Source organism: Pristiophorus japonicus, chromosome 17 (assembly GCF_044704955.1).
Source record: "Pristiophorus japonicus isolate sPriJap1 chromosome 17, sPriJap1.hap1, whole genome shotgun sequence".
Lineage (NCBI taxonomy): Eukaryota > Metazoa > Chordata > Chondrichthyes > Pristiophoridae > Pristiophorus > Pristiophorus japonicus.
The window spans coordinates 24,041,418-24,066,726 of record NC_091993.1 but is presented as its reverse complement, the minus strand read 5'-3'; the positions used below and the strand labels follow the sequence as shown (position 1 = coordinate 24,066,726).

General features: G+C 48.1%; 1 protein-coding gene across 4 annotated transcripts in view; it reads left to right on the top strand.

The window, feature by feature from the left end:
* Positions 1-18,435, top strand: part of chd2 (chromodomain helicase DNA binding protein 2) — a 109,836-nt gene extending 91,401 nt beyond the window's left edge. For 2 of the 4 annotated variants that reach the window (XM_070858485.1, XM_070858484.1), the window contains 8 exons: positions 394-525; positions 2,127-2,261; positions 3,064-3,195; positions 11,515-11,693; positions 14,206-14,302; positions 15,798-16,005; positions 16,806-17,052; positions 18,095-18,435. In XM_070858485.1, the coding sequence (XP_070714586.1) occupies positions 394-525; positions 2,127-2,261; positions 3,064-3,195; positions 11,515-11,693; positions 14,206-14,302; positions 15,798-16,005; positions 16,806-17,052; positions 18,095-18,419 (1,455 nt within the window). In that variant the 3' untranslated portion in view covers positions 18,420-18,435. Of the gene's footprint in view, positions 1-393; positions 526-2,126; positions 2,262-3,063; positions 3,196-11,514; positions 11,694-14,205; positions 14,303-15,797; positions 16,006-16,805; positions 17,053-18,094 lie in introns of those variants that run through there. The other 2 variants (XM_070858487.1, XM_070858486.1) reach the window with 2 other exon arrangements.
* Positions 18,436-25,309: the final 6,874 nt, after the last annotated feature.

Genomic DNA, 25,309 nt, shown 5'->3' with positions numbered 1-25,309 from the left:
CGAATACTGCCGTGGGATCTTTAATATTCACTTGAATCAGTACAAGCTGAGGGCCTTGATGGAACGTCTCCTCCAAAGTCTGACTACGCCAGTAATGTACTGCATTGAAGTGTCAGCCTAGTTTTTGGAGTGGGGCTTGAACCCACAATCGCCAGGCCCAAATCTGACAGTGCTGCCAACATGTCTCAAGCCAAGCTGACATACCGATGTAAAGTGCATCAGGGAGGGTTTCTGCTGTCCTGTTCGTCATTCTTCTCCGAGGCAGCAATGGGTCTGGTTATGTTGGGAATTAATCTCACACGTTGACTTGACAGGCAGTGAGCAACCTTGGCGCGGAAACGCACTACATTGCTCTGTCGGCAGAAGTTTAATTGTTGCCTTTGTGTCGAACAGACGAAACCAAAGAAAAGGAAACCGAGGGTGAAGAAAGAGAACAAGGCTCCCAGACTGAAGGACGAGAGCGGCAATGACATCTCATCCCCTCGGCTCTCTGACAATGCTTCAGAGGAGGATAGAGAGCTGAAGGCGAGTTGTGGGCTTTCTTTGTTTATATACAGGTTTCCTCTCTCGGTGAAGTTGACTGGTGAGAAAGGGGTAGCTGGAAACTATTGTCATGGCGATTTACTAACTATTGCACCTCGGAGACTGGGGAGTTTCTTTACATTGCTGTTTAGTGAAGTAACTACGCAAGAAAATCCTGTGTGTGGGAGGGTCATCAGTCCCATTCCTTCCAGACTCCATGTCTTAATTATTCTATAATAAAAACAGAGAATGCTGGAAATCTCAGCGGGTCAGGCAGCATCTGTGGAGAGAGAAACAGAGTTAATGTTTCAGGTCGATGACCCTTCGTCAGAACTGGCGAATGTTTAAAAAGAGCAGATTCTTAAGGAGCGGTGAAAGGGGGAGGGGAGGAAAGAACAAAAGGGAAGGTCTGTGAGAAGGTGGAAGACAGGAGAGATTAGAGAGACAAAAGGGATGATGGGCCGACTTGATGGTAATGGCAGGTTAGAAAAAGGTTCGTCTCGATAGGGTGTGAATAACGGAATAATGCCAGTTGCCATGGGAGACAGAGAAAAAATACATAAGATCGGGGTGGGGGGCAGGGGGTATTTAAAAAAAAAAGGAGGGAAGGGAGCCAAAGCTGAGCAGAGGTTACGCTCTGAAATTGTTGAACTCGATGTTGAGTCCAGAAGGCTGTAAAGCGCCTCAATGAAAGATGAGGTGCTGTTCCTCGAGCTTGCGTTGAGCTTCATTGGAACAGTGCAGGAGGCCGCGGACGGAGAAGTCCGCAGTATTTTGCATTTCAGTTATTCTACTATGGATTTCCCTTCCACACCCCGCCCATTGATCCTCTCTGTTAGTGCTCGCCACTGAAAATACTACCTTGTGGGTCATTTGACTTTCAGTCACAGCTACTTCTTCTGTCTTGACATTGCATGAAGCCCTCATCCCCTCCCTCAAACACACGTCATCAGTTCCCTTCAGTATTTCCAACCCTTCACCTTCTATCCGGTGAGAATAGGACTTTCTTGTTTGAATTTATTCTCAGGCTATGAGCGTCGCTAACAAGGCCAGAATTTATTGCCCTTGAAAAGGTGATGTTGAGCTGCTGCAGTCCGGTATAGTGGGGGTACTCCCACAGTGCTGTTCAGGGAATTCCAGGATTTTGACCCAGTGACCTTTGTCCTTAGTTCGGTGATGTTAAATCAAGAATTCCCCTTCATTGTGTCTCCTTAAATCCATTCCGCAGCCTCGTCGCCCTGTCTTAAGAAGATTGGCTATGAATGGCCGCAGCCCAATATCATAGAATCGTACAACGCAGGAGGCCAATCAGCCCATCGTTCCTGTGCCAGCTCTTTGAAAGAGGTTCCAATTAGTCCCACTCCCCTTGCTCTTTCCCCGTAGCCCTGCAAATGCGAGTGTTTATTCAATGCCCTTGTAAAAGTTAATATTGAATCTGCTTCCACCGCCCTTTCAGGCAGTGAATTCCAGATTATAACAACTCGCTGTGTGTGGAAAAAAAACTTCTATGTGGCGAGATTGGCTGCCAAACATCAGAGCCGTGTTCGTCACTGAGCTCTTAAAGGTTTGATCTTACGAGCGATGTGGCTTTGTTGTCCTTGCAGGATGGCGGCTTGGACCGAGCTCCCGTGAAGAAAAAACTGAAGAAAGACAACAAGGAAAACAAGGAGAAGGGTAACCTCAAGAAGGAGAAAGACGGGCAGAAAGGGAAAAAGAAGACCAAGGCAAAGAAGGACAAGGTACTGAGAGTGTCGGCTAGTGCGGCCAGATCAAAGTAAAGAAAGAATTTGCATTTATATAGTGCCTTTCAGGCCTCAGGCTCTTCCCATGTGATTCACAACCAAGTGTAATTAATGCACATGAGAGCATGCTCACAGGTTTAAAATAGTTGTAGAGCTGTTGAATTGTGAGTGGCTTAGCCAGGTCCCTGTGAACAAAACTGCTCAGTTTGGGCCAACTGACCCAGGGCCTGAAGAACTTTCAGCCGCTGTTTGTGTTGTGGCCGGAGGTATAGGGAGAGGGGCAGTGGGGGAGAGGTATCATCAGCCGAGCTGGTAACTCTGTGAAAACCATCTCGCCAGGACATCGTCTCAATTGGCGAGTTTTTGACATAAGCGAGTTTAAAAGAATCAGCAGACGATTCTGTACAGAGGTTGAATTTAAGGGGGCAGTGCCTCTTTGGAGAAAGGGTTGTGGAACAGCATCGCTGGTGAACTTTCAAATCATCACACTTCTGACGCACGCAGACTCGTACTCCAGAATCGCTGGCTGTTTTTGCTTTCCTGTATTTAGATAAAGAGGGAAAATGCTGGGAAACACACAGCAGGTGGGGCAGCATCTGTGGAGAGAGAAGCAGAGTTAATATTTCAGGTCGATGACCCTTCGTCTGAACGGAAGCGTTAATTCTTTCTCTCTCCACAGGCACTGCCTGACCCGCTGGGTTACTGTGGAGTTCCAGCATCCTCAATATTTTGCTTTTGTTAGTTTAGATGCAAGGCTTCGCTTCTTGTGCAGTATTTTCTCACCTCTTTTTCTAAACAGATGAAGTCTGATGCCAAGGACAAGATTCGGAAATCTGTATCCAAGGGTCCAGTCCATATTACAGCAGGCAATGATCCAGTGCCAATTGGAGAGGAGGGCGAGGATGAGTTGGACCAGGAGACATTCAGCATTGTAAGTAACTACAACAGAATGAAGAGTGTAGCTGTACACAAGGGTATTCATTACTTTAAAAAACATGTAATTACTCTTTGAAGAAAAGAAGCAGGATTAAGCAAAGTTACACAAAATTTACCTGGAAACACTTTCTTGGTAAATTTGGTGCTGATTAATAGGTGAGGAATATTAGTGGTGGCGAATGGGACATTTCTATATCCGAGTCCATCAAGCACTCCGAGCTAAGGTCAATGTAGAGTAAAGCTCCCTCTGCACTGTCCCATCAAACACTGCCAGCTCAGGTTCATGCAGAGTAAAGCTCCCTCTATACTGCTAGCAGAGGTTAGATACAGATTAAAGCTACCTCTGCACTGCTACCAATGGTTAGATACAGAGTGAAGTTCCCTCTGCTCTGTCCTATCAAACACGCAGCTCAGGTTAGATACAGAGTAAAACTCCCTCCGCACCATCCCATCAAGTACTTGTCAGCTCAGATTAATGTAGAGTAAAGCTCCCCCTCTGTTATCCCGTAAGGTATTCCCGGGTAAATAGGTAGTTGGTTTTAGTGCCCTGGACTAAGAAGGGAAGAAATCGGCCAGGTTTCCTGGTCCTGATTCCTGTCCAGTGTCTTTGGCTGGACAGTGAGCATCAGTGAATGTCAGGTGAGGACAAGATGGAGCTTAACTCCAGGAGATTATTCCTTCACACACAGTTACAGCTCTTGCTGAATGGATGAACTTTTGTGAGGTACTCTTTGAGGCAACAACTTCAAGAGAACAAGGTATGGTGAGAAACAAAAATGGACCCAAAGGTAACAGAGAGGGTTGATGAGGGCAGTGCAGTTGACATGGTGTACGTGACTTTCCAAAAGGCATTCAATGAAGTGCCACATAATAGGCTTGCCAGCAAAATTGAAGGCCATGGAATAAAAGGGACAGTGGCAACATGGATACAAAATTGGCTAAGTGACAGGAAACAGAGTGTAGTGGTGAACGGTTGTTTTTTGGACTGAAGGAAGATATACAGTGGTGTTCCCCAGGGTTCGGTACCAGGACCACTGCTTTTCTTAATATATATTGATGACTTGGATGTAGGTGTACAAGGCACAATTTCAAAATTTGCAAAAGACACAAAACTTGGAAGTATAGTGAACAGTGAGGAGGGTAGTGATAGACTTCAAGATGACATAGACAGGCTGGTGGAATGGGCGGACACGTGGCAGATGAAATTTAACACAGAAAAATGTGAAGTGGTGCATTTTGGTAGAAAGAATGAGGAGAGGAAATATAAGCTAAAGGGGGTGCATGAACAGAAAGACCTAGGGCTGGAATTTCCACATCTTGCCGCATATTTACCGCCCGGCAACAGTTTACTGCCCAAATGTGGAAACTATCGCCCAAATATCACCAGCGGTAATTTCAGCAATCAATTACCACCGGCGATGAACGAAACCGCCCGCCCACATTTACCGCCCAAAATTAGCGGCGGCAGTAAATTTGGCAAACTGCCCATTTTTACTGCCGGCAAAAAAATAGCGCCCAGAAATCACATCACTTACCTGATCTTATCCCTGCGGTATGAACGCCATTTTTTAAATCGCTGATTCTTGAAGAAAAGGCTGTGTGAAGTTGCTAGCAGCCTAAAAGTGACTTGTGAGTAGTTTATATGGGCTTTATAAGAGCATCGAGTTCAATTCAAAGTAAATGTATATATGTTTTGTGGACATCTGAAAATTTTTGAGGACATTTTGGGACATAGAAATGGGGCCTACACTTTCCGTCCCAATATTGCTAACTACTTGCATGCTGCAGAATAGAGCTGGGAGAAGGTTCATTGATGTGTCCAATCAAAGAGGTCACACAATCTTGAGGAGGAGGAGAAGGCCTTACCCCTAACGAAATTATGGGGAGCAATGTTCTCGTACTTGTACCTGACCGATGCGCAAGTGCGTTGGAAGGCTGTGCTTCCGAAAAGAGGTCATCACGGAGATATGCCAGCTCATTAAGGCAGACCTGCAACCTGCCAGCACCTTCAGGACCGCACTGCCTGTCGAGGTGAAGGTGACTGTGACACTTTCCTTCTATGCATCTGGCTCATTTCAGGCCTCAGCTGGCGACATTTGCTGCATCTCTCAGTACGCCACACATTGTTGCATTCGCCAGGTGACTGAAGCGCTTTATGCATGCAGGATGGACTTCATTAACTTCCCAATGACCAGGGAGACACGGAGTGAGAGGGCTTTGGGTTTCTCAAGCATTGCAAACTTCTCCAAGGGCCATAGACTGTATGCACATCGCCCTGCGAGCACCTTTAGAGGAACCAGAGGTGTACCGGAACCATGATGCGCACATCTTGCGTCAGAGCATTGTCTCTGACCTGTTTAAGAGTCAGCCACAAGGTCACTGCTGGATGCTGGGGGACAAAGGATACAACCTTGCCACCTGGCTCATGACCCCCCCCCCCTGCGGAACCCTTAGACAGAAGCTGAGAAGCGCTACAACGAAAGCCATATAGCCACACGCAGTATTGTCGAAAAGACAATTGGATTGCTGAAGCAATGCTTCCAACATCTGGGCCACTCTGCAGGCAGCCTCCAATACCACCCTGAGCAGGTCGCTGAGTTAATTGTGTTGTGCTGTATGTTGCATAACTTAGCCATCATGAGGGGATAGGAATTGCCACATGGGGCTGCAGGACCTCCTCAAGAGAGAGGGGTGGAGGAAGAGGAGGAGGACATCGAGGAGGACGAAGAGCCTGGCGATGAACCCATGCCACCAACCCCCACAACAGCACATGGGAAGCCTCGTGGTGCTTTAGCAACTGTAAAACTGATACGTCAGCTCATAAATGAACGCTTTGCTTGACCAGTGAGAGTTAGTTTTCACCCTTGCCTGACCATTGTACACAAACCTGATAATGATTGTTATCTCTCATTGGTAACAGTGAGTGAGACGCTGCACAAGACTGGTTTACTTGAGTAAAATTATTTTATAAAATATTACATTTGTCAAAATGTCAAATACAAAAATTCACACTTTAAGAACATTACAAACAACACAACACAACAAACCACATAAAACTGCAAACACCCCCAACCATCAACAAATTAATAAAATATACAAAAACAAATCTTCCCCCCCCCCCGCCCCAAAGGATTCTACCTGCGACCACCTTTCCCAATGCCTCACCCCCTCCTCCTCCCACTATCAATACGCCTGGCTCTGCCCTTCTGCCTCTATCACTACCCCTGTCTCTGCCCCCCATCCTCCCGCGATCACGCCCCCTGGCATTGCCCTCCTCCCGCTATCACTACCCCTGACCCTGCCCTCCCGCGATCAATCACTACCCCTGGCTTTGCCCTCCTCCTGCGATCACTACCCCTGGCCTTGCCCTCCTCTTGCTATCACCATCACTACCCCTGCCCTCCTCCTCCCGCTATCACTACCCCTAGCCTTGCCCTCCTCCTGCTATCACCACCCCAGGCCCTGCCCACGTTGGTACCAAGACGTTGTACAGCGGGGCACCTCGAGCGCAGCTGCTAGGGGTGGGGGGGGGGGGGGGCGCGACAATGGCAGCGCTATGTGTGGGGGCTCTGGAGAAGCTGGGGGTGTTGAGGACCCGTCTTCAGAGTTGGAAGAAATTGCTTCCTCCCGACAGTCGGGTGCTGTTGCCATTGGTCATATGCCACCTTGGGGTGCAGTGCCATATTCCAGGACCATCGATTGCTGCACGGCATTGATGGGACTCTGTGTTCTCCCTCACCACCGCAATCAGCCCCGCCACGTCCTCCAATTGACGGACTGATATCGCGCCGATGTTTTGGGGCAAGCCACCGATGGCCTGGATGAGCTCTCGACCCACGTCGTCGCTCATCCTCGACAGTCCCACCCTGTCCAGGTCAACCTCTGCCTGTCGTGGAGCGTACCTGCCTTGCCGCATCAGCCGCCGCGGATTCAGCACGGGGGCTAGAACATTCGGTGTACGCCGCTTGGTCCCGCATCCTCAGATCGGAAGTAGGGAAAATTGAATTCTTGACGAGGAAGCAGGTAGAATGGACCCTGTGCGACTGTAAAACATAATATTAAGTGGTTAGCAACGGGAGGGGAGGGGTCAGGGGTGATATGAGTGCGCCCACATTGCACAGGCTTATGTAGAGGAGCAACACCACTGCATCATATATTACCGAGAATCATTGCATGAAATGATCATAAACAGAGTAGACAGAAACTGCATGACATAACATTTCGTGTTCCCAGCATTACATTACAATTTCTACATTTATTTTGACATAGCATTGAGTTACATCACTGCAGCACAGCCCGGGGATCATGCAGACTTGCCCTCCCCGAGCACCGGTTCAGCCATGCGTGGCGAACGATCGTGCACGCCCACCAGGCTGCAGTGACTCCTCCAGGTCAGGTCGACAGTCTGCGGTGGCCCTCCGCCCATCCTGCGGAGCTCCGCCCTATTGCTGGCTGATTTTCTCTGCAAAGGTGACAAAAGCAATGTGCAAACTAATTTTACAGCTGCTATTACGGAACACATAGATAGACATCCCCAATGAACCATCCCCAGTCCTTTCCTCAATGGACCATTTATGTGCCATTATGACGCAAGTGGTGCATGATGAACACATCTCAGTACAAAACCAGCGCAATGATGGGAAACAATGCATGACAACAAGCTTTACGACATAAGATCTACATTATGAGTAATTAGTCCGTGAACGATAATCTCGCTGATGCAACCATATTGTTCCTCCGCTTGCGGCACCGATTTGCCATCCCCCCCCCAACATTACTTGTGCCACAGAAGGCACCACTTCCGCGATCTCTCTCTAAATTCGCTGATATGTAGCGGGGGTGGGTTTTCCGCGCCCACCCCGGGTCAATTGTCCCCATCGAGCCTCGATCTCATGGACTAGTACTTCCAGGGCCGCCTCCGAGAAGCGCATGGTCCTACCCCCCCCCCCCCATCTCTCTCTCCGGCTGCATCTCATCTTCTCCTCCTTGCATCTTTCTCAATAGGTAGGTAGGCACTGTTAATTTCCTGTATATATAAATTAATCATATTCTTTATAATATATTTATTTTTTTATGTATATGATACTGGCTCCTCTCTTCTGTCCTCAAGAATGACTTCTGTCTGTCCATGTCTCTCTCCCTCCCTCCCTCTTTCACTCTGTGCATGCACAGATGACCCCTGAAATCGCGGGAAAAATATCTCCAAAAAAAAAATCTCCTGTTGTTAGGGATGCCCAGCCTTACTCCACTATTAGAATCGCCAGCGCCCAGCGGATATCACCCCCGCCCCGCCGAGAGAGAAAAAGCCGAAACTAGCAGCTTCGGGTCTTGGCGGTATTCCGCCGGTTCTAAAAAGCCGAAACGTGTTTACTGCCGGAATACTGCCCAGCTATGGGTGGTGGCGCTAAAAATGGAAACTCCAGCCCCGAGGGATATATGTGCATAAATCATTGAAGGTGGAAGGTCAGGTTGAGAAAGCAGTTAACAAGGCTTATGGGATCCTGGGCTTCCTGAACAGAGGTATAGAGTACAAAAGCATGGAAATTATGATGAGCCTGTGTAAAACACTGGTTCAGCCTCAACTGGAGTATTGTGTCCAATTCTGGGCACTGCACTTTAGGAAGGATGTGAAGGCCTTGGAGAGGGTGCAGAAAAGATTTACGAGAATGATCCCAGTGATAAGGGACTTTGGTTACATGGATAGACTGGAGTGTCCTAACCTTAAATAAAGGAGACTACAAAGGTATGAAGGCAGAGTTGGCTAGAGTGGACTGGGAAAATAGATTAAAGTATGGGACGGTTGATTGGCAGTGGCAGACATGTAAGGAGATATTTCATAACTCGTAACAAAAATATATCCCAATGAGAAGGAAGGACCAAGAGAAGGGATAACCATCCGTGGCTAACTGAGGAAATAAGGGATGGTATCAAAGTGAAAACAAGGGCATACAATGTGGCCAAGAGCAGTGGGAGGCCAGAGGATTGGGAAACTTTTAAAAGTCAGCAAAGAACGACTAAAAAAAAATGATAGAGAAGATAAATTATGAAAGTAAACTAGCACAAAATATAAAAACAGATAGCAAGAGTTTCTACAGGTGCATAAAAAGGAAAAGAGTGGCTAGAGGATGAGACTGGGGAATTAATAATGGAGAACAGGGAAATGGCAGATATTGAACAAATATTTTGTATCACGGTAGAAGACACTAAAAACATCCCAATAGTGGATAATCTAGGGGCTATAGGGAGGGAGGATCTTAATACAATCACTATCACTAAAGAAGTAGTACTCGGTAAATAATGGGACTAAAGGCGGACAAGTCCCCTGCACCTGATGGCTTACATTCTAGGGTGTTAAAAGAACTGGCTGCAAAGATAGTCTATGCATTGGTTGTGATCTACCAAAATTCCCTGCGGGTTGGAAAACCGCAAATGTAACGCCCCTATTTAAAAAGGAGGCAGACAAAAAGCAGGAAACTATAGATCAGTTAGCCTAACATCTGTCATTCGGAAAATGCTGGAGTCCATTATTAAGGAAGCAGTAGTGGGACATTTGGTAAAGCATAATTCAATCAAGCAGAATCAGCATGGTTTTATGAAACGAAAATCATGTTTGACAAATTTGCTGGAGTTCTTTGAGGATGTGAGGATGTAACGAGCAGGGTGGATAAGGGGGAACTAGAGGATGTGGTGTATTTGGATTTCCAGAAGGCATTCGATAACGTGCCACATAAAAGGTTACTGCACAAGATAAAAGTTCACGGGGTTGGGGGTAATATATTAGCATGGATAGAGGATTGGCTAACTAACAGAAAACAGAGAATTGGAATAAATGGTTCATTTTCTGGTTAGCAAACTGTAATTGGTAGGGTGCCGCGGGGATCAATGCTGGGGCCTCAACTATTTACAATCTATATTAATGACTTGGATGAAGGGACCGAGTGTAATGTAGCCAAGTTTGCTGATGATACAAAGATAGGTGGGAAAGCAAATTGTGAGGAGGACACAAAAAATCTGCAAAGAGATATAGACAGGCTAAATGAGTGGGCAAAAAATTGGCAGATGGAGTATAATGTGGGAAAATGTGAGGTTATCCACTTTGGCAGAAAAAATAGAAAAGCGAATTATAATTTAAATGGAGAAAAATTGCAAAGTGCTGCAGTACAGAGGGACCTGGGGGTCCTTGTGCATGAAACACAAAAAGTGCGGGTACAGCAAGTAATCAGGAAGGCAAATGGAATGCTGGCCTTTATTGCAAGGGGGATACAGTATAAAAGCAGGGAAGTCCTGCTACAACTGTACAGGATATTGGTGAGGCCACATCTGGAGTACTGTGTACAATTTTGGTCTCCGTATTTAAGGAAGGATATACTTTCATTGGAGGCTGTTCAGAGAAGATTCACTAGGTTGATTTTGAAGATAGGTTGAGTAAGTTGGGCTTATACTCATTGGAGTTCAGAAGAATGAGAGGTGATCTTATTGAAACATATAAGATAATGAGGGGGCTTGACAAGGTGGATGCAGAAAGGATATTTCCACTCATAGGGGAAACTAAAACAAAGGGGCAAAGTTTCAGAATAGAGGGCCGCCAATTTAAAACTGAGATGAGGAGGAATTTCTTCTCTGAGGATTGTAAATCTATGGAATTTTCTGCCCCAGAGAGCTGTGGAATCTGGGTCATTGAATATACTTAGGTGGAGATAGACAGATTTTTGAGCGATAAGGGAATAAAGGGTTATGGGGAGCGGGCAGGGAAGTGGAGCTGAGTCCATGATCAGATCAGCCGTGATCTTATTAAATGGCGGAGCAAGCTCGAGGGGCCAAATGGCCGACTCCTGCTCCTATTTCTTATGTTCTTAAGCTGGGGTTGTTATCCTTAGAGCAGGGAAGGTTGAGAGGCGATTTGATGGAGGTGCTCAAAATCATGAGGGGTCTGGACAGAGTAGATAGAGAGAAACTGTTCCCATTGGCAGACGGGTCGAGAACCAGAGAACACAGATTTAAGGTGATTAGAAAAAGCCTTTTCACACAGCGAGAGGTTATGATCTGGAATGCACGGCCTAAAAGGATGGTGGAGGTAGATTCAATCACTGCTCTCTAAAGGGAGTTGGATAAGTCCCTGAAAGAAAAACATTTTCAGGGCTGCAGGGAAAGGGTGGGGAATGGGATGAGCTGAGGTGCTTTTTCAGAGAGCCGGCACAGGCTCGACGGGCCGAGTGGTGAACGCCGAGGAGATTGGGTTAAAGCCCGCCCAGCTGAGCGATTCACTTTCATGCAGCACCGATGAGTGAATGCTTTCCTTCCTTTGCTCGATCAGTGCAAGGAGCGGATGAGGCCGGTGAAGAAAGCTCTGAAGCAGCTGGACAAGCCGGAAGACGGACTGTCGGAGAAAGAGCAGCTCCAGCACACCCGCAGCTGCCTGCTGAAGATCGGCGACCGCATTACCGAGTGCCTTAAAACGTACAGCGACTCTGAGCATGTCAAGATCTGGAGAAGGTACAGTGTGCCGCCTGTCTTTTTAAACCACCCCACCGCCTGTCGAGTCTCGCTTGTTTGGCGTGAGATTTGCTCAAATTTTGGGTGTATAGGTGCAATATCCCGAATCCGGAATTTCAAAAACCGGACATTTTTTACAACGGCACACTTCACATCGAGTAGTCTGGCGTGCGAGCCTTGCCGAATGACCCTCGACCCTCGACCCTCGACCCCCGACCCCCGACCCCCGTGCGACGCGACCCGACCCGACCCGACCCGACCTGACTCGCGCGTTGTTTTAATGTCCGATCCGGAAAAACATAAAAACTGGCATAGTCTCACTCCCAAGGTTGCCGGATTCGGGACGTTGTACCTGTATAAACCTTTTACACTTAACAGAAACTTAATAATCAGTATTTTACTGCAAACAGGACCCTAGCTCTGTATTTAATTGTGACCTGTCTCACTCTTTCTGATTGTAAATCTTATTCCTGATATTGATTGTGTGTAAACTTAAGAGGGGTAAAAATTCCAGTCTTGTGTGGGTGCAGGTACTGTAAATAATCAGATACATAGATTTCAGGGATCAGTTATTCACGTTAAAGTGAAGATCAGGTGATCAAACCCAGCTCCAGAACTTGAGCTTATAACCTCTGCTGAGACTCCAGTGCAGTCCTGAGGGAGTGCTACGTTGTCAAAGATTTCAGAGGAAGACTATCTGCCTGTTCAGGTTGATAGCCAAATCTGAAGGCAATATTCAGACAACAATAGGGTGTCCTTCCCACAGTATCCTTGACAACATTCCCCCCCGCGACCAACATCACTCAAAGCAGGTGACACGGTCATTTGTGGGACCTTGCTGTGTGCCTATATAACCGTGACGGCACGTCATGGAAGTTCAATGGCTGCAATGTGGGTTGGGGGGATTGTCCTCAGAGGTGAGATTGAGTAGACTTGGCCTATATTCTCTAGAGTTTAGAAGAACGAGAAGTGATCTCATTGAAACATACAAAATTCTTACAGGGCTTCCCCTGGCTTTAGGGAGTATAGAACCAGGGGCACAGTCTCAGAATAAGGGGTCGACCATTTAGGACTGAGATGAGGAGAAATTTCTTCACTCAGAGGGTGGTGAATCTTTGGAATTCTCTACCCCAGAGGGCTGTGGATGCTCAGTTATTGAGTATATTCAAGACAGATCGATAGATTTTTGAATATTAAGGGATATGGGGGTCGGGTGGGAAAGTGGATTAGAGGCAGAAGATCAGCCATGATCATATTGAGGGGTCGAATGGCCTTCTTCTCTATTTCTTATGTTCTTAGTTTTTTGGGGCTTCCTGAGGGTGCGAAAGAAATCTTTTAAATGTACGTTCATTCGTTCTCTTTAAAGCCACTGAAATGCTGGATTTGGAAAACACACATTACTGTACCAGCGCTAACCAGTGGAGCAGGAGAGCACAAGATGCTGTCTTTCCTCGTCATTCTTTTGTTCTGAAATGAAACTAACGCCCAAAGTACCTCATACTGGTATCTAGAAATAAGAAGCATGTAAATTCCGAAGGGCACAGGAATCCAAAACTCGGTTGCCCATGTCCGAACTCACATCAAGTCCAAACACCCATCACCCTCTGTGCTCGCTGACCAACACTGGCTCCCGGTCCGGCAAAGCCACAACTTTAAAATTCTCGTCCTTGTTTTCAAATCCCTCCATGGTCTCACCCCTCCCTATCTCTAATCTCCTCCAGCCCTGAAACCCTCCGGGTTATCTGTGCTCCTTCAATTCTGAACTCTTGCCCATCTCTGATTTTCATCGCTCCACCATCGGTGGCTATGCCTAGGTCTTAAGCTCTGGAATTCCCTCCCTAAACTTCTTCGTCTCTCCTCCTTCAAGATGTTCCTTGGCTCGGTGTCAAATTTTGTTTGGTAATGCTCCCATGAAGTGCCTTGCGACGTTTTACCACATAAAAGGTGCTATATAAATACAAGTTGTTGTGGAGGGTCTGTGGCTGATACTGACTGCGTCCGATTACCTCTACCTGATGTAAAGTAGCACGTGGGCACGATACTGCCGCACAACATCCGTGAGGGCGCTTTCTCCGAAACACATGAACATTTTAGTATGACGTGCGCAGAGAGAAAGTAACTTGCATTTTAACTATCTCGCCCTCAAATCCCCTTCTCCGCTCAGTTTAGCTGCGAGATCGAAGTAGGCTTTATCGGCAAATGTTTGCACAGGAGTGCAGTTCTTCAAAGTCTGCTGGTTACTGGCTGCTGTTGCTGAATACTTCAGCCTCGTGCACTGGACATGCTTCACTCAGTCTTCCCTTTAATCGACAGGCTTCTTAAACCCAAACGTGGCCTTGAATCTTCTCTCCGGCTCTTAAGCTTGCTGGTGTCCTGCACCAAGACTGTCACCGTTCACCTCAGTCTCTCAATTTAATATTATAATTGTAATAGTACAAGTTCAGTCCAAACCCAGGAAGTGGTACAATTTATTTCACGAAAAAAATCTTTTTTTTTTTCCCCCCCCACACAGAAACCTCTGGATCTTTGTGTCCAAGTTCACTGAGTTCGACGCCAGAAAATTGCACAAACTGTACAAGTTAGCACAGAAGCGGCGGTCCCAGGAAGAGGTAAAGATATCCCAGTTCATCTGGCATTCACACACTGACCACTTGGGCTTCCTGGGAGCAGTACTGTGAGCGATGAGGAGTGTAATCCTTCCCCACCACCTCCCCTGTCGCCGAAGAGTTGGACGAACTTGGGATGGGGAGGAAGCCAGGAGTTTTGAGGGAGCGCAGAATCATAAACATTTGGATTGGGTGCACTGGGAATTCTGTTTTTGTTGTTGCTGTTCAGGACAGTCAGATGCAGACAGGATGTTTCCCCTCGTGGGAGAATCTAGAACTAGGGGGCATAGTTTCAGAATAAGAGGTTGTGCATTTAAAACTGAGATGAGGAGGAATTATTATTTAAATGGGGAGAGATTACAAAAAGCTGCGGTACAGGGGGATCTGGGTGTGCTTGTGCATGAAACACAAAAAGTTAGCATGCAGGTACAGCAATTAATTAGGAAGGCAAATGGAATGTTGGCCTTTATTTTGAGGGGGATGGAGTATAAAAGTAAGGAAGTCCTGCTACAAGGTGTTGGTGAGACCACACCTGGAGTACTGCGTACAGTTTTGGTCTCCTTATTTAAGGAGGGATATACTTGCATTGGAGGCAGTACAGAGAAAGTTCACTAGGTTGATTCTGGAAATGAAGGGGTTGTCTTATGAAGAAAGGTTGAGCAGGTTGGGCCAATACTCATTGGAGTTTAGAAGAATGAGAGGTGATCTTATTGAAAGGTATAAGATTCTAAAGGGGCTTGACAGGGTAGATGTAGAGAGGATGTTTCCCCTCGTGGGGGAATCTAGAACTAGGGGGCATAGTTTCAGAATAAGGGGTCGCCCATTTAAAACTGAGATGAAGAGGAATTTCTTCTGAGGCTTGTGAATCTTTGGAAATCTGCCCCAGAGAGTTGTGGAGGCTGGGTCATTAAACATATTTAAGGTGGATGGACTGATCTTTGAACGATAAGGGAGTTGAGGGTTATGGGGAGCGGGCAGGGAAGTGGAGTTGAGGCCAAGATCAGATCAGCCACGATCTTATTGAATGGCGGAGCAGGCTCGAGGTACCAAATGGCTGACGCCTGCTCCTATTTCTTAGGTTCTTATGAAACATGAAGCTCCCATTACTGATCCAGTCAGGAGTGTAATTGGGTCAGCATGGAGCCGGTGTAGTCCAGGTCTGGGAAACTGGCCCGCTTTGCCCTTCCTGGATGCTGGATGAGAGTGGGATCAGGCTTCACTGGTGATGCCCCCAGAGTCGAATAGTCTGTCGACAGGCTAATACATGCAGAGTGGCTACTTGGGCGTGGTATTTGAAGGTGCTCGTGAATCATAGGATGGTTACAGCACAGAAGGAGGCCATTCGGACCAAAGCTTGCTGCTGGAACAATTCAGCCCCTTTAGGGGAGGTGGGGAACAATGTCTGGTCGGAAAGGGGGGGGGAAACTGGTTCCTTTCTGACCCCCCGTGTGGCTCTGATTTAACGGCCGCTTTTCTTTAACGTGCCCACCTCTTTTAGGAGGAACAGAAGAAGAAGGAGAATAACTCTGAGAGCAAGCGTCAGTTCAAACCCGAGCCCTCGGGGTCGAGCCGCGATTCCATGAACTCTCAGGCACACGCACAGCACGGCCCGCATGTCCCTCACCTGCTCCCGCCCCACCACCAGCTGCATGGCCACCACCGGGACCCCTACATCCAGCTCAACAAGAGGCCTTTCAACAACGCAGGTAGGGGGCTCCGCGCTGTTGCTGCACGCAGTCTTCGATCTAGGCGGCCCTGCACTCGTGTGCATCCAGCTCGGCCGATAGCGGCCAAGATTAATGCAGTGTTGGTAGCTCTTCGTCAGGGTGGTGCCTCACTTGAGTGCCGCTGTAAGACCCTGTACCTACCGCCCAGAGAATTTCTCCCCCCCCCCCCCCCCCCCCCCAGGATTTCAGTCATGCCACAGTTGCCAAGTAGGAACCAAGCACAAAATAGAGAAAGAAAAGCATTAAAATGCTGGCCCTGTCTCTGGCTTTTTATTGGCTACTATCGATTGCTGTGCGGAAGCTGGGGTAACGATGCCCTCTATTATCTTTCCTTTGCCGCCTTTCGCTGGAGAGCAAGAAAAGAAGAGGGAACAACACTGAATGCTGTCTTGGTCAGCACCCCCTCCCCCAGACAACCTAAACCCTAAACCTCTCCGCCTCGCTACCTCTCCTCCTTTAAGACGCTCCTTAAAACCTACCTCTTTAAACAAGCTTTTGGTCATCTGTGTTAATTTCTTCTTTTGTGGCTCGGTGTCAACTTTATCTGTTTTGTCTTGTAACACTGCTGTGAAGCGCCTTGGGATGTTTTACTATGTTAAAGGTACTATATAATTAAAAGTTATTATGACCCAGCTATGCAGCAATCTGCAGATCTATCACAGACTGTACGGGAGGGCTGGGGGGAATGTGCGGATCCAAAGCACCCTCTGGGCATCACTGGGTTAATGAGACATGCCGAAATGCAATCGACTGAGGTGCTCATTCTCTGGTTTCTGTAGATCGAGGAGAGAGACAGCGGGATCGGATGTACAACTACAGCAGCAATAACCAGCAGTGGGGCTCCAACAGGCATCACCCATACGACCAACACCGATACAAGGACCATCACTTCGGGGACCGCAGGCCACGCGGGGATCCCCACAGGAACTCCGGCAATTACCGGCCGAACAACATTCACCGCAAGAGACCGTACAACCAGTACGGCAACGAGCGGGACCACCGCGGGCACCGGGATTACTACGACAGGTGCCTTTCCTTTGTCGCTTACTCGGTAGCCGTTGTGCCCAAGGCAGGTCACCGGCGAGGCTTGGCGAAGCACGGCAGCCGTCCGCGGTTTGTGGGGCAGTGACGCAGTGTGACGGCGTGACAAAAGGGGAAAAAAGCAAGCGTCTGGAAAACAAGGTCTCAGTTTAATGGTTCAACCAGACTCTGATACCTCCGACAATGCATGCTCCCCCAGCCAAAGTCCGGAGCTCAAACTCCCAACTGTGGCGTTCAGTCTCCGACCTGCTCCGTCCTGTCCATTCGTAACTTGAAGCACTTCTATCATATCCTGTAATCCGTGTTGTTGCAGCAAAAAGGTCCCAATTTTCTTTGTATTTCCTCAGCATCCTCATGAATTTGCGCTGTACCGTATCTACACATCACTTTCCTTCCGATAGTCTGGCATCAATACTGCCCGCAGCACTCTAATAAGACTTGAGGTTTTATGCAGGCCGCTCATTAGCTCTTAGCTTTTATATTCTACACCTCTTGTGATGAACCTCGAATTACATTTGCTTTTACCGGCTTATAAACCTTGAGTGTCCTGTGAACCTGTACCCACTAAATCCCTCTGCTGTTCTACATCACCAAGCCTGTTTCTATCCAGAGTGTAATTACTGCTCTAGCTCACGACCACAGATGTTAAACTAGCTGACCAGTAGTTGCCTGCATTTATCCCCGTCTCCTTTTTTAATAAATAGTTCCTACATTGGCCCCTCTCCTTTGCTCGGGCGCACGCCCACGCTCAGTACACGCCCAAAGTATCATTTTTAGAACTCTGGTAATTTCCGTCTCCCCTCTCCTGTGACCAATGTTCTCGCTAAGGTGCGCGCAGGCCGCTCACCAGCTGTTACGTTGTAAATGGTGCGGAAATTTAAAGAGGCTGCGCATTGAAAGACCCGGGCCGCTTGGAACAAAGCGGAGCTCACTGGGAATGTTGCCCGTGGGGTCTCGAACACGACCGCTATTATCGTGGACAAATGAGCTTCGGTCAATTTAAGTCTTGTCTTCGCTTTCCTTCCAGGCGTCATCAGGACATGAAACGGCGCAGGTCAGATGAATTTAGGCCTCAGGACCATCACAGTTTAGGGCACCAACCAGACTTCCGGAGACTGCCCGATCACAGACCCCCTGGGGCCTACCACAGCCAGGGACCCTCTGAACACTATAGACCCTTTCACCTTGACAAGCCCATGGAGCACAAGACGCCGGCAGCAGACCACCGCTCCCCCCTCTCTCAGAAATCGCCACACGATTCGAAATCCCCCCTGGAGCACAGGTCGCCCCTGGACCGCTCGCTGGAACACAAGAACACTCCCGACTATAGCTGGAACGCCAGGAAAACGTAGAGTCAGCTCTGAGGAAAATGGGGAAGCTGCACCACTGTTTCTCTCCCATTTTATAAATTTCAAACAAAATGCCACACTTTCCCTATCCTCAACCACATGCGCGCACACACACACACAAAAAACTGAGCGACTGCTGTGATATCAATTGCACGACGAATGTGAAACCCTTGGGGAGAATGAGGAGAGATTTCTGCTGCTTCAAGAACGCTCGCAATTTGGACCCTTTTTTTTAAATAAGACAGCGTCGTCGCGGATACCAAATTCGCGCGCGCTTGCTGGTTCTGGAAACCTGGTTGGTCAGGAGCGGGGGGGGAATGGGCTTTTGTGAGAAGGCAGCTTCCTGCATTGCAGGCGGTGGGTGATTTTCACAGTTCGTTGAAGGACTGTCACAGAATGGTGTCAGCAGAAGAGTGTAACTGGGGAAAAAGTGTCATATCACCTGTCGGCTTTGTCTGTTCATGGTCTCTGCCAAAATATTTCTATGTTTTATCCTAAATGTGCGTGATGCATACTCTCTCTGTGCTGGGTAGTGTTGGGCAGGTCTGTTCTTTTTCTAAATAGTGTTCCAAAATTGGCAGGTGAACGAACTTGCGGTTCCATGCTTAATGCATCAGAGAGCGGTACCAGTGTTGTGGGGGCGGGTGGGGAGGTCTCTACTTGTTACCCTGTCTTCTAGCGCCGGCGTAACTTGCCCGAGAAATACCAAAAAAAACAAAGGGAAGCAGAACGGTTTGAAATTCTTCCATTGACGAGGGCTCAGCGACTCGCTAGAAGGGCGGGTGAGGGGTAATTAGCACTTTGTGGTCCGTACGGGCGCGCCCTGTTCCGATTTCTGGACTCTGTGTCTTTAGAATGTCGTGTCGTCATTTTTGCAACAAAAGTATTAGGGCTTTATACACAACAATTGCAAAGACAAATATCAGTATCTTGATTCTAACCGCCAGTCTTCACGATCCACAACCTGGACGTTGTGTGTCGTACTCAGTCACAATGTAAGCACTTTGTTCCGTTTACTTCCTCGCCCCCAAGTTTCCTTCTGCCTTGGATAATGTGGATCAGCGATCTGTCCTCAAGTAAAATAACCTATTTTTTTACGACTTTTTCCAACCTGTGTTTGTTGAGGGACAAAGTGGGCGGTGGGAGAATAAACATGCACGCTAAAAAAATAACTGAACTCTCGGAGAAAGAAGGAGGAATGCTTAACCAGAGTAGAAAGCTAGGCTCGTTTTTATTGGTGATTAGTAAACATCTCCAAATAACTGACTGTGCCATATGATCCAGAGACAGCCGATCATCAGTGTTCCCAAGTTTCAGCGTCCCTCAGTCATGGGGACGCAGGTTGTCCTGAATGCTGTTCCTTTCAGTGTTTCAAGTCATGGAGGCACTTCACCTCTCTTGCCTGCCCTGTGCACCCTCTGCCAATGTGGCTGCACTCATACCCACCTGTACTCATACCTGCCTGCCCGCACGGGCACCCATACCCACCTGTACCTATACCTGCCCGCACGGGCGCCCATACCCACCTGTACCCATACCTGCCTGCACGGGCACCCATACCCACCTGTACCCATACCTGCCCGTACGGGCACTCATACCCACCTGTACCCATACCTGCCCGTGTGGGCACCCATACCCACCTGTACCCATACCTGCCCGCACGGACACTCATACCCACCTGTACCCATACCTGCCCGTGTGGGCACCCATACCCACCTGTACTCATACCTGCCCGCATCGGCACCCATACCCACCTGTACCCATACCTGCCCGCACGGGCACCCATACCCACCTGTACCCATACCTGCCCGCACGGGCACCCATACCCACCTGTATCCATACCTGCCCGCACGGGCACCCATACCCACCTGTACCCATACCTGCCCGCACGGGCACTCATACCCACCTGTACCCATACCTGCCCGTGTGGGCACCCATACCCACCTGTACTCATACCTGCCTGCGCGGGCACCCATACCGACCTGTACCCATATCTGCCTGTGTGGGCACTCATACCCGCCTGTACCCATACCTGCCAGTGTGGGCACCCATACCCACCTGTACCCATACCTGCCAGCACGGGCACTCATACCCACCTACCCATGCACTCACTCAGCAAACGCACCAGTGCCCAGACACATACCCTCCCATTCACCCACCAATTCTCTTGCACACAATCTTGGCTGGGGGCATTCTACTTAATAGATCCATCCAATTAAATGTATTCTCTATTTTTTTTTAATCCTTTTTGGGGTTCCTAGGACCTTGGCAAGTTTGCTTTCTTTAAATGATTTTTGCTGATTAAATCATTTGTGATCTGTGTTTATTGACTTAGCCAGGTATGGATGCACCGATCAAGCTCAGCAATCTTGTTCTGTGCACTCATTTCAGCCGCACATGGAGATATTCAATGTGCATAAAGTTCCCTTATCCTTCCTCCAAAATAGTGAAATCGAAATAACTGGACAAATCACTCAAACCTTAGTAATTGCGGGTTCAATAAACGTGTGAAGCTAGGGTGCATAAAACTGGATCTCCCCAAACCTCTCTGTAAAGAATACAATGCCTCCTCCTCAGACTGAGAGTTGAATTAAATTATAATTAAAAATTCCCATGGAATTCAATTTTTTTTTAAACTGAATATGAACAATTGTACGGCTAGTGTATGCCAAAATTCCAGCTGGTCCTCCGACAATACTGTTGTTCCCCTCCCTCCCCCCCCCCCCCAAGGTTAAGGCTCAGTGTTGAACACAGCAACAAGTGTCGCGGTTACTGCTCGCTACTAGAGAGGATCAGGTTGCAGGAGAGCAGGGCCACACTGCATCTGCCTCCACTTTCCCCGCATTGTATTCAGTGTGAGCTCCAGTCACTGTGCGCACAATCTGCTACCAATGAGGATCGCCCTTGTGAGGGTATTAGGGGCAGCCTGATTGGACAGTCTGATAGGAGGATTGAGCAAGATCCCATTCACAGTTCTCTCGTGTCTTTGGTTTAGAAATGTTGCGCTCCTTTGTCAGTTATGCTGGACCAGAATGATGGCTGACTTTGCAGTGGACCCCATTACGATACTCGCCGCCTCTGCTTGTTGTAATTATTTGATGAGCGATTGCCAAAACTAAATTAAATACAGATTTTTTGAGTGCAGCAAGTCTGAAGAAATTATGGCCCCTTCCGAAAGGTGGCCACCTCGAGCCCTGTTATTTAAACTCTCCAGTTGTCTGTCTTTCCCTTCTCCACCCCACAGTTTTGCCCAAACAATACGTCCAGTGGAAATCCCTGCTCTTACAAGGCCCCCCCCCCCTTGTATTCTCCATCTTGGCTACCGAACTGCCGCATGTCCTATCTGCCACGTACCTTCAACATCGGTTTGGACAGGTTGCTGATGGGATCGCACTGTGCTGCCGCACCGTACTTCATGCTAAAACGTGGCGTGCTAACAGGGCAGTGTCGCTCAGCAACTTACTGTCGAAGGGGCAGACACCCAGGCAACAACTTGCTTGAGGGCCATTCCTGCAGTGCACTGACTCAGCGAGCCTAGCTCTGTTAAGCCCATGTAGTGGCTGGTGTGCAACGGCCACCACACGTTAAAGTCCACGCACAGGCATCTTCCACCCTTCAGGATGTAGTTCAGGACCTGGAATATTAGGTCCTTCATTGAAACACGTGTGAACTCATCCTTTTTTGGCGTGGAAGCAAGTCATCCTCGCTTCGAGAGACCGCCTATGATGAGAGGGGAAACGCAGGTTCGCGATCCTCCCTACAGTGAGCTGCTTTCAATCCTGTCCCACTGGCCTGTGAACAAGGGGAAGCCTGGCCCTTCTCCACAGGAAGAGAAGGAATTTCAAAAAAAAGAAACGCTAGATGAATCATTCCATTAACTGGGTCCTTTCACTTGGTGTACAGGAGGTGGAATTACCCTCCTAATATAATTTCCGTGTCATTTTGTTTGTTGGAGAACAAGGAGTGAGCACAGTGCTGAATCGCAGCTTGGGCAACCCTCTAGCACCCAGCAGGTTGTGAATGGTGGGCCCAGAGATATGGGAGGAGCAAGTGTGCTGAGTGGCATGGGTGAAGGGGTATGGGTTAGTGAGCCCCAATATAAGCACCACTGTCGTGGGCCAGCTTTTGCCCGGGATAGAGCAGATATATGGGAGCCGACATTCTGAACCTGGATAGGGCTCCATGAATGAATCCACATCGGAATGTGTGGGTTAGGAGTTGGCTTACAATGATCCACCAAGGCACTTTGTTAACCGTGCCCTCTTGTCCCTCTTCGATGCAAGAATTATAATCAAATGGAGAGCGAAGAGGTTGAGGTTTACATTTAGGACTCGGGATTTGAAGGTTACAGCCCGGTTGCAAGAAGTGTGTAACAGCAATGTGACTGGTGGCAGTGAGCGAGCGGGGGGGGGGTGCGAAGTGGTGGGTGTGGGGTGGACCTTTCGGTGGCAGAGGTGAAGGCGCTCCAGTGGTCTGTGCATGGAAGTATTCCTGGACCGCCCCCACCGCCATCAGTCAGGATAGGGCAGTGTGAAGATCTGAGTGTGTCTCCCTGCCGCACAATTCGTGGATAAAGCCTTTCGACCAAGAGATTTGTATGGGCGGACAGCGGGTGCTTGCGCCAGTTTGTGCAGGCTGGAGCAGGAGCGCTTGTGAAGATGCTTCTGAAGAAAGCTGGTCTGTGATGAAGACAACGCCACCGGCAAACCTCAGCTGCATCTTGTTTGCCTTCGCAACAGTGCCATGGTCCCAGCCTTGTACAAAGTCGTGCAGCGTTGTGTTGGTGACAGACAAGACGCGTGCACACAAATGCGACTAACTTCTAATATTTTTGTATTGTTGCGAGCCCCAGGACATTCTGTTGGGCAGAATTACCGAGTGTTTCTCCAGTGTCCCGCCTTTGATTTCTCCAGATCTTCCACGTGGTTGCCGTCACCCTTGCGATACTGCCTCCATGCATCAGACACAATGTGAATCAATAGCAAGAATATATTCCCCAGTTTTAAATTTTTAAAAAAATCTTGTTTTTTTTTTTAAATGGCTCCTGCCACAAATTCGAAAGACAGTCAGAATGAAGTGTTGGAGGAGGACATAATCAAATCAGCTGCCAACAGTCCCACTTATTTAGTTTTGCTGAGAGCGTCGGTACAGAGTTTCTGTAAAACTTATGTGGACTTTTTAAATGACTTTTAAAAAAAAGTAAATATTAATTTATATTTGTGAAAAGGCCACTGTTAGTGCATTTTGGTGTAAATACTTTTGTTTATAGTACGTATTAAATTTTCCTACACCTTAACCACTTGCTGCTTACTGAAGTGTTGTCTTTTGATGCATTTTAATGTGAAGTATGGAATGGTGGGACCTCATTATTGGACAACAACTTGCATTTATATAGCGCCTTGAATGTAGTAAAACGTCTCAAGGCGCTTCGCAGGAGCGTTATCAAACAAAATTTTACGCCGAGCCACATGACATATTGGGACAGGTGACCAAAAGCTTGTTCAAAGAGGTAGGTTGTAAGGAGCGTTTTAAAGGAGGAGAAAGAGGCAGAGAGGTTTGGGGAGGGAACTCTAAAGTTTAGGGCCCAGGCAGCTGAAGGCAGGGCCCCCAACGGTGGAGCAATTTAAATAGGAAATGTGCTAGAGGCCAGAATTGAAGGAGCGCAGAGATCTCAGGGTTGTGGGACTGGAGGAGTTGAGGAGTCGGAGAGGGGCGAGGCCATTTGAAAAAAAGGATGAGAATTTTAAAGTGGAGGTTTTGCTGGACTGGGAGCCAATTTTGGATGAGCTCAGGTTTATGGAGGGTGATGCTGGAAAGGCTGCATTTATTGCCCATTCCTAGTTGCCAAGAGAACGTGGTGAACTGTCATCATCAAAGTGCCTGCTTAGCCTTCGACCACACACAGGCCAGACTGGGTAGGAACAGCCGGCACAGTGTCTCCTGGCCCTTGCCTGATTGCCTTTAAAGATTGGGGAGGAATTTCCTGGATGTTTTTCTCCTAAATAGACGTTTTTAAAAAAATGCTCCTCCCAGGATATTACATTATTGCGGGGGGAACGCTAGGTGTGGTGGAGGAGAAGGAGATGCTGTGCCAGACGTGACTGCCTCAGTGGACCAACTGGTCTTTTCCAGTCCTTGGTCGGTGAACCCGTTGGCTTTTATGCCAACTTTCCTGCTGTCACCCTGCAAATGACCAGATTTATTGAATCCAATTTCACACCGTGCCATGGTGGAACCTGAATGTAGGGCCTCTGCATTGTCTGTCTAGTACTATACACTGTTCGGGGAGACTAGAATTAGGGGGCAGAGCCTGAAAATTAGGGGGAGCCAATTTAAAACCACATTGAGAAGGAATTTCTTCTCTCAGAGGGTTGTGAATCTGTGGAATTCTCTGCCCAAGGAAGCAGTTGAGGCTAGCTCATTGAATATATTCAAATCACAGATAGATAGATTTTTAAGCAACAAGGGAATTGAGGGTTATGGGGAGCGGGCGGGTAAGTGGAGTTGAGTCCACGGCCAGATCAGCCATGATCTTATTGAATGGTGGAGCAGGCTCGAGGGGCTAGATGGCCTACTCCTGTTCCCAATTCTTATGTTCTTATTAATGTTGCGGAAGTCCAGAACCAGGGGTCACAGTCTCGGGATGGGGGGTGGGCCGAGATGAGGAGAAACTTCTTCACCCAGAGAGTGGTGAACCTGTGGAATTCTTCACTACAGAAAGTTGTTGAGGCCAATTCACTAAATATATTCAAAAAGGAGTTCGATGTAGTCCTTACTACTAGTGGGATCAAGGGGTATGGTGAGAAAACAGGAATGGGGTACTAAAGTTGCATGTTCAGCCATGAACTCATTGAATGGCGGTGCAGGCTCGAAGGGCCGAATGGCCTACTCCT